Here is a 13,516-nt window from a genome sequence, read left to right as displayed (position 1 = left end):
TGTGAAAGCTCAGAAAATATCAACCGTGTTCCCAAAAAAAAAATGACCACCTATTTCAAAAACAACAATTTGAAAAAATATAATGACCTGTAACAAGGAAACGCCGCCAATGTGTAAAGTCATTATGACAAAAGTTTGATTTATCTCATCAATTCAGATTTTCTGAGAAAGTTGAGTTTTCAATTTAGATGACGTAATTGTGCGTCACGATATCTTTATATATGATTTCCTCATTACATTCAAACCAGATGAATTATCTTATTGGTTTATTGCCCAGCCCTTTCTACAACCAGTTACCGGGTTAGAATAGGCTACCTCCAGCCATACCACCTTCATCATCATCATCACCTTCATCATCATCATCATCATCTATGGCGTAGATCTGCTCAATGTGTAACTACTGCCAGTGATCTAGTCTCTGTCAGCGCTGCACAGCCTGCCCACCCAGTCCATACTGCCCAATGCGTCCCTGCCCTGCCTTGTTCATTGTTGTCCACACAAAAAATGCTCTCACTGCTGAGTCATGGAAACTGTATCCCAGCAGCGTGACTGGCCTCACATCTGATTAGTGTGTTCCCCCAGAGAGTAGGGCATCCAACCCCAGTGTAGCCCGCAACCTGGGCCTTAGTTTCACACTTGGCACACATCCTCAGCCTACTGTTGTCCAACCCGAGCTAGTTCAGTCTTCATAGTCGAGTCCCATGACTTCAGGACTGTTGATCAATAACAATTCACTCGACTATTATTTTTGTCAGCTGCTGAGATTTCTGGGTTCAACTTTGCAGACAGTTTTCAGTTTCAAAACCCAAACTGCTTTTACGTTGGCCCTCCAAGATGCTCCTTCACCCGCTTAGTTTAATTCCTCAACGTCACAAGACCTTTCAGCTTCAAACGTTGAGCTCTGCCCTCCAGCCAAAAACAAGTGACACAGCAGTGTTGCTGTCACTGTGCTTTCATGTTGATTAGTCTGTTAGTGGCCGTTTCTGCTGGATTTCAGCCTTCATTAGCCAGCTTTCTATCACATGACTGTGGTCGATATCACTAAGAGGGTTTTCTCTGAGACGTGGCGTCAATGTTGTTGTTGTTCCTCTGGCTGCCTGTAGTGGACTCGCTTCAGCCTAAGCCACATTACGGATGGGTGTTTGCCTGAATCTATTCATTAGAGGGTTTATTTTAACCAATTGAAATAACCGTGATCATTAATCATTTTAAATGACATTTATATATTTAGTATTGGAGGCATGGACCAACATTCTTCTCTAGTTTGTGATTTTTTTTTTTTGTTTAATACAATACACAGCCACGGTTTTTTTTTAATGCAGGGTTCACTATTACCTTTTTTTTATTTTCAGTTTTCCAGTGTGGCAAGCAGATCAGAAATCAAATTTGTACTTGTCCTAAACAACTTGTTGTTCCTGCTTCTTGATCAGCAGTGTTTCCCCTATGACTGAGAGGAAAAATGCTACTTATATATTTTAAATTCAAACAGATTTCTTGCCTATGTAAAATCTGAGTTGTGTGGGAATGGCACATTTATTTAAGAGAAAAATAACACCTACCACTGTCGGTCCTGGCCTGGCTTCATTCCACCACAACCCAGTCCTCGGCTTCATTGTTCCCGTCCCCAGCCTTGGCCCCTCCCTCCTAAAGCCCTGCTCTATCCCATCATCAGAAGATGCTCAAGTGAACAGGCTAAATAACACACTTTGAATATTTCAGCTTGATCTGCTCCTCTTGAAGCCACAGATTCCTGGGAACGATGCCACACGTTCTCGCTAACTCAAGCTCACTTATTTTTATATTTCAAATATTTGAAATATGAATTTCTTAGAGCTTTGTTTCAAACCAAATATTAGCCCATGCACACATCATGTGTCTGTTTCTGTGTCTTACTGAGTTAGTTACAGTGAAAACATTCACTGGCTGCAGGCGGCTTCTGAGTTTCTGCATTTTCTGCTTCTTTCCTCGCTGTTGTCATGCGTCGACATGACCGTGATCAGGTCATGTGTGACTACCTCACACACAGTGATTCTGTGTTACTAATGTTCCAGCTCGTCCGTCTTGGTTCCCCTTAGTCTACTACCTGTCTCTGTCTGTCTGTCTGCCTGTCTGTCTGTTGCAAGAATATCCTCATGGAAACAATCTGTCATGTGTAGAATTTGGAGATGCTGTCGTTCCATGTTGTTTTTGTGCGGCTGTTTGCACACACACACACACACCCACACACACACACTCACAGAAAGCTACACACATCCACATGCTGAGAACCACTGAGGCATTCCCATGACTGTTGCACTAAAGCACACAGTGCCATTATCCTGTCCTAATTATACACGGCTCAAGGTCTGTCTGGTTCTCTCCCCTGAGCTCGCTTTTTTTTTTTTTTTCACTTGTACCATGATTCTCACACACACAGGCACTTTCTGACATGGTTGTCATCCTTATTTGGAATGTGGAAACTCCCACCGGGCATGTTGGATGCTTAACTGGTTCAGACACCGTGGTATGGATTTTAAGTGCCGGAGACAAGCAAACGCACCTGTGTTAAAATCAGCATGGTGCAGCAGCTGAGCCAGTGTGATACCTTAAACCTAACGTGAAGCGCTGCCTCCTCTTCTGCTTCTTTGTACACTTGATATGGTTCAGGTTCTGTTTATCAAATTGAATTAAGTGTCTTTTCAAACAGTATATTTCACTGTTAACGTTGCAAGACAAAACGCTATAACACAGCGGATGTGCTAGTCATGAACAGGGCTTTTTATATATATATATATATATATATATATATATATATATATATATATATTTAAATTACCTGTAAATTAACACACAAAATATTGTAGTATGAACTGCTCCTCGCCCTTAGAAGTAATGCTCGGTTGCTACTGTAGGTAGTAAGCTAGTTAGCCGCACATGCTAACGATTACATCTTACCCTAGAACAGTGTTTTTTGACAGACCTGCTGTGCCTAGTTACAGTTGCCAAGCTTTGGTTGACCAATCACCATTCAGGGGAGGGGTTTATTGAACAGTCAAAGGGCTTTTTGCACCATTGTGCAATATGGTGGATAGACTAAATGATTAATCAAATAGTTCAAGGATTAATCAATAACGAAAACAATCAATTCCTAGTTTGCCGTGGACCTTATGCACATAAGAGTCTAACTTATTTTAAATTGGGGGGGGGGGGGGAGGTTGCTGTTGAGTGGTTCACAAGATAACACAAAACTGCTGCCGACATTCATGTCAGTTCATATTTCAACAGCTGACAGCTTCGCTTTGCATAACATCCCAAAATCTAACATGCAAAAATCAAACATTTAAGTAATAATTGCACAGCTTTGTTTTTTCAGCATTTCTCTCTGTGTCTCTCTCTCTCATTATCTGTGTCACATCTTCCAAGTCTTCTCCCCTCTACAGCGTCATGAGAAAGCCCTGCACAGACTCAAGAGTGTGATTTTTGTGTCCTTTCTCTTGTTTTGTGGTCCAGGTGGAATCGCGGGACACGTTGAACAACATTGCGCTCAAGTTTGACACCACACCCAACGAACTGGTTCAGCTGAACAAGCTGTTCTCCAGAGCAGTGGTGCCTGGCCAGGTGTGAACCGCCGTGCACGCCTTCACTGATATATTCAGCTGCATCGCTTCATCACTGTCCTCCAGCAACCTCACACGCACACCTTCTAACGCTCCGGTCACTTGTCCTGATCTCACCATCACTAGACATTTTCTACAGTGCACATGGGAATCTAGGTGGAGAAATTGGACGTAGAAGTTATTTTGGGAACATCCCTTGGTGCATGTGTTTATCCTTCAACTCTCTGAGGAACTTGCTGACTCACTTTTCACATCCCTACTATCTGCATCCCCACTTAATTGGCTGGTAATTACAGTGTAATTTGTCCCCTTAGGATGCAATTCGTTGCAAAGGACCAATTTTGTTTCTAAAAAGGTATAATACTATATGTGGTGCTTGAATTGTCCCAAAGATGCTTTAGTTCCGACAACATGATGCAAAACATTCCGTCTTTAAACCGCGAAACACACTACAAGTCTCCCAGGCTTCTCATCCTAGATCTTTTATTGCTTCAGCAACAAAGCAAAATTCAAGATTTGTTGGGGGAAAGTGACAAAATTATATTTTGATTCTGTATTTCTTGGGGTAAAATTAAAATCCAGACGAATGGGGACGAATTGCGTCCAATTAGTGGTGTGTGGAGAGCACTTTCTAAATCATCAGCTCTCCTTCCGAGGCTCAACAGAAGTTAAACCACAGCGTAAACGGCTAATTTCAAAAAGTAAACTGAGATTGATTTAATCTCTTAAATTGTTACAGGCCAAAAAATAAGAAAATTCTGTATAAAATTGAAAGGCCTAATTAAATATTGTACATGTTGTACAGGAATGAACAAGTCACAGCCCTCTCTTCAGTGATAATTTCAACATTTTTGGGAAATACTCTTAACTTGCTCTCTTGCTTAAAGTTATATCAAAAGATCGATACCACTCTTGTGCCTTTACCTTGAATATGAAGCTATGGTTAGCGTGAATTAGCATGACGTCTGGAAACAACTAGCATGGCCCTGTCAACAACAACGTATAGATACAGAGGGCAAAGAAGTCCTGCCCATACCAGAGGGAAAAATAATTCATGACATTTTATTGTGTGAAGGTGCCTCCTTTTCACGTTCTTCTGCTAGCAAACAACAGAAAAATGTGTGTACAGCTGCTATGCAATGGGATAAGAAATACAAACTTCATAACTAAGACAAAAGTGAGGCATCAGCAGGAATAATGGGAAAATTGTTGTGTGCAGAATGTCAGTTTTAGGCTAACTATATTTCTGTATGTTAAGCTAGAGCATTTTGACAGTATGCAACTGATGTAGTGGAATGTGGATAAATCGGAAAGCTTTGCAGTATTATGTTTGCAAGTGCCATAGCTAACTACAGTAGCTTGCTAATGCATAGCTACCATTAGCTCGCTAACTAGCTAACTTCATCTTCTTAATTATTGTTCTTCATTACTTTAGTTATCAACTGCCCTCCTGGTAGACACATAGTGCTAAAGTAATCCTTTGACATGCTAACATGTTTCATTAGCTAGCTAAACGAACAGCTATGAGAGTTGTTTGGAACTTCTTATCTAACTCTTAGTCAGAGAGCAAATAAGTATATTTCCTAAAAGGTCAAACTATTTATGGTTAAAACAGCTTGCCTTTTAGCCTTGTGTGTCACTACATAATGCAACAGATATAGCTCCCCATCACTGTAAATAGCAATTGATATGTTAGTATGCATTTATTGCAAAACACAGATCCACACATTCCATCAATATAGAGATAGAGCTGACACAATTAACTTTTTTCTGACGTTTTCTGGACCAAAAGATTCATAAATTAATAGATAAATGAATCCACATAAATAATGAATATCATTTCTAGTTGCTCTCCTATATAGAAATAAATCAAATTTTAACATGGTTTGTGTTCTAACTACATGAAAACCATCGGTTCCCATCACTGACAATTCTGACACATCGACTTACCATCATAACCACTTTGCCTTTCTCTGTTCATCCCAGTCATGCATGAAGCTATTCATTCATGTTATTTGTCTTGCTTTGTGGTTGGTGTGTTTGCGTATGCATGTGAGACATTCTCTTTTATCTCCCCCTGTGTGGTGGTTGCAATGCGTGTTTGCACAAAGGCAGCGCCTGTGTAAATACAGAAATGGATTGTGTTTGCAGGTTCTGTACGTTCCTGATCCCGAGTACGTCTCCAGTGTCGGAAGCTCTCCCTCCCTCAGTCCCATCAGCCCCCTGTCTCCCACCTCCTCAGAAGCTGATTTAGAGAAGGTGACGGTATGTTGACCACACCTCCAATCTCACACACTCAGAAAAAGGATGTTAACCTAACTACTGTCATGCTATTTATGGGTAGAATCAAGAACTGTATAACATATTTACCATTATAACTGGTAGATGTAAAATTTTGATATAAAACTTTAATTCTAACTCCTGCTACAGTCATTATTAAGCTAATGTAATGCAAGTTTATCGTCCAGCTAACAGAAACAAAGAGGAAAAACTATAAACATTTGAAATGTTTGGCCATTTTTTTTTCTTTAATTTTGTCAGATAGTTGACAGAGACAAATAAGGAAATCTGCCATCAGTACAGTGCCGTAGACTGTATATAACAAATGCATTAAAATGTTACAATCTCAGGGAGTTCATTGTGATTGAAGCAGGTGTTCATTTCAGCCTCCAAAGACCAGTTTGCGTCTTAATGTTCTACGAAAATACTCAGACCCTTCAGTACTTGCGCACACACACACACACACACACAACCAAATTAACAGGAATACAATCTGTGCCTCTCTGTCACCACCATACAATGACTTATCCTTCAACCACTGCTGTCACACTTTAAAGCTCTGTTCATTGTCAGCCTGAAGGTGAACATACAAGACGATGTGTCATGCTGTTTGAGGGCAGAAAAGACGAGAGGTGCCAATAATTCCTAAGGACAGGTCAGACAATAAAACCTGCCTTGTATTTTCCAAGGACAGGACAGGAAGTGATGCGTGTCTTTCACAAACAGTCAAAATCAAGGACACAATGTTTTCCTTTGCAATTACGGCAGTTTTTCTTTTCTTCACTGTGTGGTGGAGGCCCTTCTTGTGAGACTATAGAATGATTTGTTCTTGTGCATTAACCCAGAGAGCATGTATGCTCTAACCATTGTGCTTTCAAAACTGTAATAACAGGATCTGCGACTGCAGGCAAGGCTGGTTTACTGTAGTTCAGTTGACGATATGAGGACATTAAATCACGCACAACTGCAAAAGTGTCAATGACACAATAAAGTCCATGATTCATTTCTGTTGTGTTCCTTTATGCAAAAGCAGCGAGGATGGAAGTCCAGGTGACAATGTGTCATCAAATTAAATATCTCAATCAATGAAATCACCCCTAGTTGAACCACAAACAATATATTATAAAACAAGTTTTTCATAAGCCACAATTTGTTCTTTTTAGAAAAAAAAGAAAAAAAATGTAGGTCATTATTTAATGCTTTATTCAGCTCCGCAGGGCTGTGCTGCCCACCGGCTGCTAACAGCTAACGTTAACTAGCTCTCCTGCCAATATCAACATAGATTTGTTCACAATGTAGCATTACCAGGGAAAAGATAGGGTGCACAGGGTTGTTAGTGATAGTGCTAGTTTGCACATATGAGCTGATAAATGATATGATATTGGATCGGCGCATAGACTCGTGTACACGCTGATACCCGATCCAGCTTTTTAGGGTGAATCAGATGCATTTCTGACACTGGTATCCATCTTCAATGCCAAACCCTCCCCACTAAGATGACTGTCTAACAGACCTCCTAGATAACTAAAAGAGGGAGCAGTACTGTTCAAACTTATCCTCATACATTCTCACAAAAACACATTTTACATATATGCTCACTTCATTTCTACCTTCTGAATTTGGGTCAAGTTGTTTATTCTACTAATTTCATATTCTTTCACGGTTCTTAAATTAAACATTTATTAAATTGCTGTCTTAAGGAGGCAACACAAGACATGTACAACTGCTGAAGCATTTACAGAACAAAATGCATGTGTGTGACATGGGCCGTTAGAAAAACGGTCACTGCTGGTGCGTGGCTCCTAATTACTTTCCAAGCTGCTGACAGCAATTTTGTTTTTTTATCGTTATTGTAGTTTCTTTACATGATGGCATCTAACCGTGCGGCCAGATGTATTTCTGAACACATCAAGTGATCACGTCTTCTGTGTGTTTTGGTGCATGCAAACATTGTATGGTGATAAGTCGGGGTAAAAAATCTATGCAATATTCCTTTAATTCAAAAGGTTCTTTCCTGCCCTGATTTATGGCCACATGTGCATTGCTTCACATCACACGTTTCCGACTTGTCCCTCCCAGCTTCACTATGGTGTCACATCAGAAACAGAAACGGGCTGCAGGTCGGTGGCATGTTGTCTGTGACCGCAGTGACTTCAGGTCTGGTCCAGTCAGCCGAACTCATCCTGCCCTCACAGCTCTTAAGACCAGCAGAGCGAGCCATCTCCCTCGGCTGCTGTGTCTGCGGCATCTGAATGAGCCAATCACTGAGCGCCGCAGGAAGCCCAGTGGTCCCTAAAGAAATAAGACTGTTTGCTGGTCTCCATGGAAACGAACGTCTTGTTTTGCCGCTTTTGTGAGAAAATGGATACCGCTCCCTTTCCGCCGCTGTCACTGTCCCTCCGCTCGGGTTCAGACACTCTCCCAGCGCAAAGCACCCCCCCTCTCGTCCGCTGTCGTCTCCGTCCGTTAATACACCCCCCCCCCCCCCCCCCCCCAGTTGCCAAAAGAAAGGGCCCCCGTTCATTTACTGCTTATCTATTTGGGTCATGCCTGCGAGAATGGGGAGCGCACTCCGCGGCTCTCGACGGGTGAGGATCAGAGAGAGGGGGCCGTGACTGCGGTGAAATTAAGCCTTTAAAAATGATGCCGTGTCTGATATTTAGAGCAACTAATGAACGGAGCAGCTCGCTTTCCCAGACGAGCAGCCAGGCAGCAATTATTCCAGGCAGAGGAAGTGTGCTTGGAAGGCAGAAGGGAGGGAACATTACCTCACCCGATGTGCCAACTCCGTATGTGTTTGTGGAGGCGTTTTGTGTGTGTGTGTGTGTGTGTGTGTGTGTGTGTGTGTGTGTGTGTGTGTGTGTGTGTGTGTGTGTGTGTGTGTGTGTGTGTGTGTGTGTGTGTGTGTGTGTGTGTGTGTGCCTGCCTGCCTGCCTGCACACTGCTTTCTCTTCCTGTGTGTGTGTGTGTTTGTGTTTGGTAGTATTATGGAAGCAATCAGCATCCAGGTGCTGTTTGATTTTTAAACCACAGGAAAGGACCTTAATAACTCACTCGGCTTCTTTTATTTTTTTTCTCTCCAGAATCCCCGGCATCTTTTAATTACGAGCCAATTTCGGTGCTCGGCACGCGCGTCTCAATGAGGGTATTATCTAAATAAATGGTTCTGGGAGGTGGATAGTAATAGCAACGCAAGCAGCAAATAGCTGGTGTAACCCTGATGAAGACGGGTGCTCTGAAGAGAAGAACTACTTTCAGATGCTTCTCTTTTTAACTTTCGGATGTAAAGAGAGTCAGATCTAGCACCAGATGTTTCAAAGTCCCATTAGACGTTCAAATAGATTGTTAGATAACCCAAGCTGTAAAAAAGATGTTTTGTCACTGCAGAGTAATTTGTGTGGCCATTCATTGAAATCAAAACTGAAATCATACGCGTTTGTCATTCTTTATCGAAGCCCTGCTAGTGCTCTCTCACACGCGGTTCTATGCCTTGAGTTTTTTAAAAATATAGTCGGTACACGAGAACATGAAGAACCCTCAAAAAACACATAGTGAACATGGTGAAGAGACAAACTTTTCAAAAGAAAAGTATACAAATGAAACAATGAGTTATCGATGAGACTGGCATGGACGTCGCACATGAGTAGAGGGGCCATAAAGTCAGGGAACCGACTCAGATATGTCAGTTACACGACAATATTTAGCTTAAGTTTGCTAACATTAGCTGACGCTAGCCACCATATATGCTACTGGTCATACCAGACCAAGTATGATAGAGGCAGCAGAACCCCAGATTGCTTTGAATTGAGTAAGAGTGTGTTTTAATTTATTTTTTGGTTTATAAAAAGCCAATTTTTTTTTTTCCTTAAAAAATGACATCGTCTGGCTTTTAAAGGGCGTCCAGCAGAAGGACATCCATCACACTGTGCAGACACCTCAGAGAAGACGCGGAGTTGTAATGTTGGAACAGTTAAACACATTAAGTTGGACCAAACACTTCTTAGCATCTGTGGAGAATTTCACAGGCGTTTCACACACAGCTCTTTTTTTCACATGCTTGCCTTCAATAAACCCATGGAGGAGTTTTTGGTGTCAAAACATTGATTTCAAACTGACATCTAATATGTCAGGTTCTGAATTGACAAAATCGCTCAGGTGCAGTTTGACAACGTTTTACTGGAAGATAACTGAAAAAGATTTAGTTTTAGGTGAGTTATATTTTTCCTGTAGTGGCTGAAAACGAGTGAAAATATTGAACAGATAAGTCTCCTGCCGGATGAACACCCTTCGTCGTAAAATAATACAAGTGCATCACATGCTTTGATGCGCTTGCTACACAAGGCTGGCCATGCTTCAGTTAGCAAGGTAGAAGTGTTCAGGCCATGCAGCCACGTTGTTTTCTGTGGGAGAGCTAAAGGCCAGATAAGGCGGCTCTGAAGTGTCTTCGTGCTCTCGCTCTGCCTGCTGGCCCGCCGGTATTGGCAGCAAAAAGTAACGCATCTTGCAGGCACGGATCGTTGGCTGGCCGTCTGGATGATTGTGTGTGTGTGTGCGTGTGCATGGGGAGCTGGCTGACTGTCCGGCTGGCGGTCTTGCTATCGTCGGATTATTTGGCAGCCACCAGCTCACTGGCGTACTTGCTCTCTGGTCATGTGTGTGGGCAGGCGGGTCCTCTTTGTCCTACCCAGACCTTCCTTGTGCTCATACTGACACACACACACACACACTCACACACTCATGATTACTCACCGCTGTGGTTGAGCTACTACTGTGACCTTCCCTGTCTCTTCCTCTTTTGGCGCCTCATTTACCTCCCTCCGTCCTTCCTTCCGTCCTTCCACTGGGGTGTGACCTAAAATTAGTAATGGAGGAAGTAGAACCAGTTTGGATTATATATATCTCTGGCGCCACATGGCTACGTTAGTGATGCTTTCGCTCTAGTGAACGGGTTCCATCTCCTAATGTCCAGCACCTGCTATGTTTTAGTGAGAATCTCGTGGTTAACTTGTGAAAATGACGTCATCTTGTTTTGTGTTTTCTAGCAGTGCAGGCCGTGCTCGAGGGCCTCTGGCTGCTGACGTTTGATGAATCCCGACCATTGTGTGCTCCCTCTTGCAGAACTCGGCCGTGCCCACACGGTGGAGCTATGGATTGATTTTTGATTGCACCATGTGTCACTGACAAGGTCAAAGCCGGGTGGCACCTGCAGACTTCCCCTCCGAAATCTTTGTCATTACATGGAGCAAAAAGCAGCCAATGTGCCATTTAAAAGACACTTTGTTAGGGAACGGTGTCTTTTTAATCTATATGGACAACTGCAGAATGTCTTTTATTGATTTATTGCCTCTCATTTTGTCCTTCATCACCACAGTAGGAGGGAAGCCATGGTGTACAGGAGCCACAGCCTCTCTCTAGATTTAACTGAGAGAAATATTGTTTGGAAACTAAAAGGATATTGATTTCTGTAGCCCCACCACAGCTGTCATCGAACACTGCTACACCTATCTCCTGTCCCCGGTGTCACACACACACACACACACACACACACACACACACACACACACACACACACACACACACCTTCCTGTAGAGTAGATTATAACTGTGATGCCTCTCCTTTTTCTCACCTCGGCCATTCTCTTCCTGTACATCCATTTCAATACTCTTCCAGTCCTACCTTCCTCCTCCCTCCCTCATCTTCACAGCCCCCCCCCCCCCCCCCCCCAAAACACACACACACACACAGTGGTTACTCACAGTCTGAGGCCAGCAGCTCTTTCATCTTTGGATTCCAGTGCTGCAGCCAGTCTACTATGCTGCACTATGCTCTTTCTCTCCCTTTGATGTCACACGGACTAGAATCTGGTTACTTCAGGACATTGACAAGATGTGGCTCACCTCAAACGGGGTCAAATGAAGTCTGTTTGTCTTCATTATGGGATTTTTTAGTGAGGTTGTATTAGCTCTTCACCACTTCTGCTGACTGTTACCTTACCTTACCTCTACTTACCTTGCTTTACCTCTTCTAACTTTACCTTACCGTCTACGGTTTAGCAGTTTCAATATAAATTCTGTTCAAAGTTGAAGGTTAATATCGGGCGTAATAAAGAGACGGGCCGGTTTAGCACCATCCCTCACAGAACCACACTCCAGCGCCAGCTGAGAAAATATTGGATGCCAGCAGAGGCCGGCGCAGGACAAACACTGGTCATATATTAGAGGATGCAAAGAAAGCAGCGGCCCGGAAAAGCAATGTTGGCTTGAAATACGCGAGGTGGCTGTGGCAGAGTGATGCTGCACTGCCTTCCACAGCTTAAAAAAACTTTATTGGTCTGTAAGCTGTATGTTGACCACTGTACCAAATAGAGTCAAACGGTCACACAGAACTCACTCTTGAAGTTTTGAAAAGAATTATTGTAATTTAAAAAAAAAAAATGTAGAAACACTTTCTGCCAGAGAACAGTGTTTGTGTGTTTGGAGATAGTGTGCAGGTTTTTAAAAGCATCATGTCAGTGTATAAACCCTGCACTGTTGATTAACAGTGGTCTACAGCCATGCTAGCGCTCTGTGAGGTGCAGCATTGCTTTGAGCTAAATGCTAATGTCAGCATGCTAACGTGCTCACAGTGACGACGGTCGGGGCTGGAGAGAGAAAGCAGCCAATGGCGGCGTGTAGCAGGAAGGAGTAAGCAGCACAGGTGGTGGCGGGCGGGGGCACCACAGGGGAGAGGAGCTGGCAGCTTGATCAGTGAGAGATATGATTGGAGCTTTGGATCAGGGGATGATTCGCTGATGTAGCATGACATGACAGGTTCTCGCTCAGAATATCAAGGGTGGAAGTGATGGAGTTGATGCAGCGATGATCGTCACACCGTCTCCATCGGCTCCCGTGCATAAACTATGACCTGGTGAAATTAAACTGCTGAGTCAGTGAGCCATGTTTTTTTTTTTTTTTTTTACAACTAGAATTTCATATTGAAAGATGAATAAAGGGACAGATTGTCAGCTTTTGACAATATGCCACCATTGGCAGCCAATACAACAGACCAACTTGATCTCACCCTTTTCAATGTATTTCCCTCTTATTTCAGACATAATGTACAAATGCAACATTATCGTTTTGCTTTGCAAGTCAACATTTGGGCACTCTGCCAAAGAAAAATCCTTATCTAATCACCTTGTGAGCAGCGGCTCTCAGCTGGTGGACAGCGAGTGCTTCTTCACACTCCTCCTTTATGTGGACTGTGTGCAGCATGTGATGTCTGTTATCTAGTCACCGACACATAACACCCATTTCTCTCATGTGCCATATTTAATAAGAGGGAATGGGAGACGGTGTTTGTCGTGCTTTTCTACGAGGGAGGACGTGTTTGGACACCCGTTGCTGCTCATTTCAACTGCAGGTGTTCAACGCGTGTGTGCTTCTGTTCCCAGCTGTGTTCTCCAAAAGCTTTTTTCAAAAAGCTTCTTTTTTTTTTTTTTTTTTTTAGGTGGAAAAGGCTGCTCTTCTTTTCATATTTAACATCGGAGCAGGAAGGCCAGCTTGAATGAGTCATTGGGGAAGTGACTCACAGGGAAGTGGAGCGATTTAAGTGCAGTTGTGTAGGTGAGGTGTTCTCGGTTTAAGTGGAGGACGAGCAG

At 42.9% G+C, this 13,516-nt stretch overlaps 1 protein-coding gene across 3 annotated transcripts in view; it reads left to right on the top strand.

Moving 5' to 3' along the window:
* The window catches only part of LOC137890489 (oxidation resistance protein 1-like), a 152,310-nt gene that overhangs the window by 116,065 nt on the left and 22,729 nt on the right, over positions 1–13,516 (top strand). For all 3 annotated transcript variants that reach the window (XM_068734585.1, XM_068734583.1, XM_068734584.1), the window contains 2 exons: positions 3,490–3,597; positions 5,748–5,861. In XM_068734585.1, the coding sequence (XP_068590686.1) occupies positions 3,490–3,597; positions 5,748–5,861 (222 nt within the window). The remainder of the gene's footprint in view (positions 1–3,489; positions 3,598–5,747; positions 5,862–13,516) is intronic.

This window comes from Cebidichthys violaceus, unplaced genomic scaffold (genome assembly GCF_023349555.1).
Source record: "Cebidichthys violaceus isolate CVI_PGR_0920_01 unplaced genomic scaffold, fCebVio1.0.p SCAF_65, whole genome shotgun sequence".
Lineage (NCBI taxonomy): Eukaryota > Metazoa > Chordata > Actinopteri > Perciformes > Stichaeidae > Cebidichthys > Cebidichthys violaceus.
Note: the sequence above shows the minus strand (reverse complement) of the source record. Positions and strands in the feature narration are given on the sequence as shown.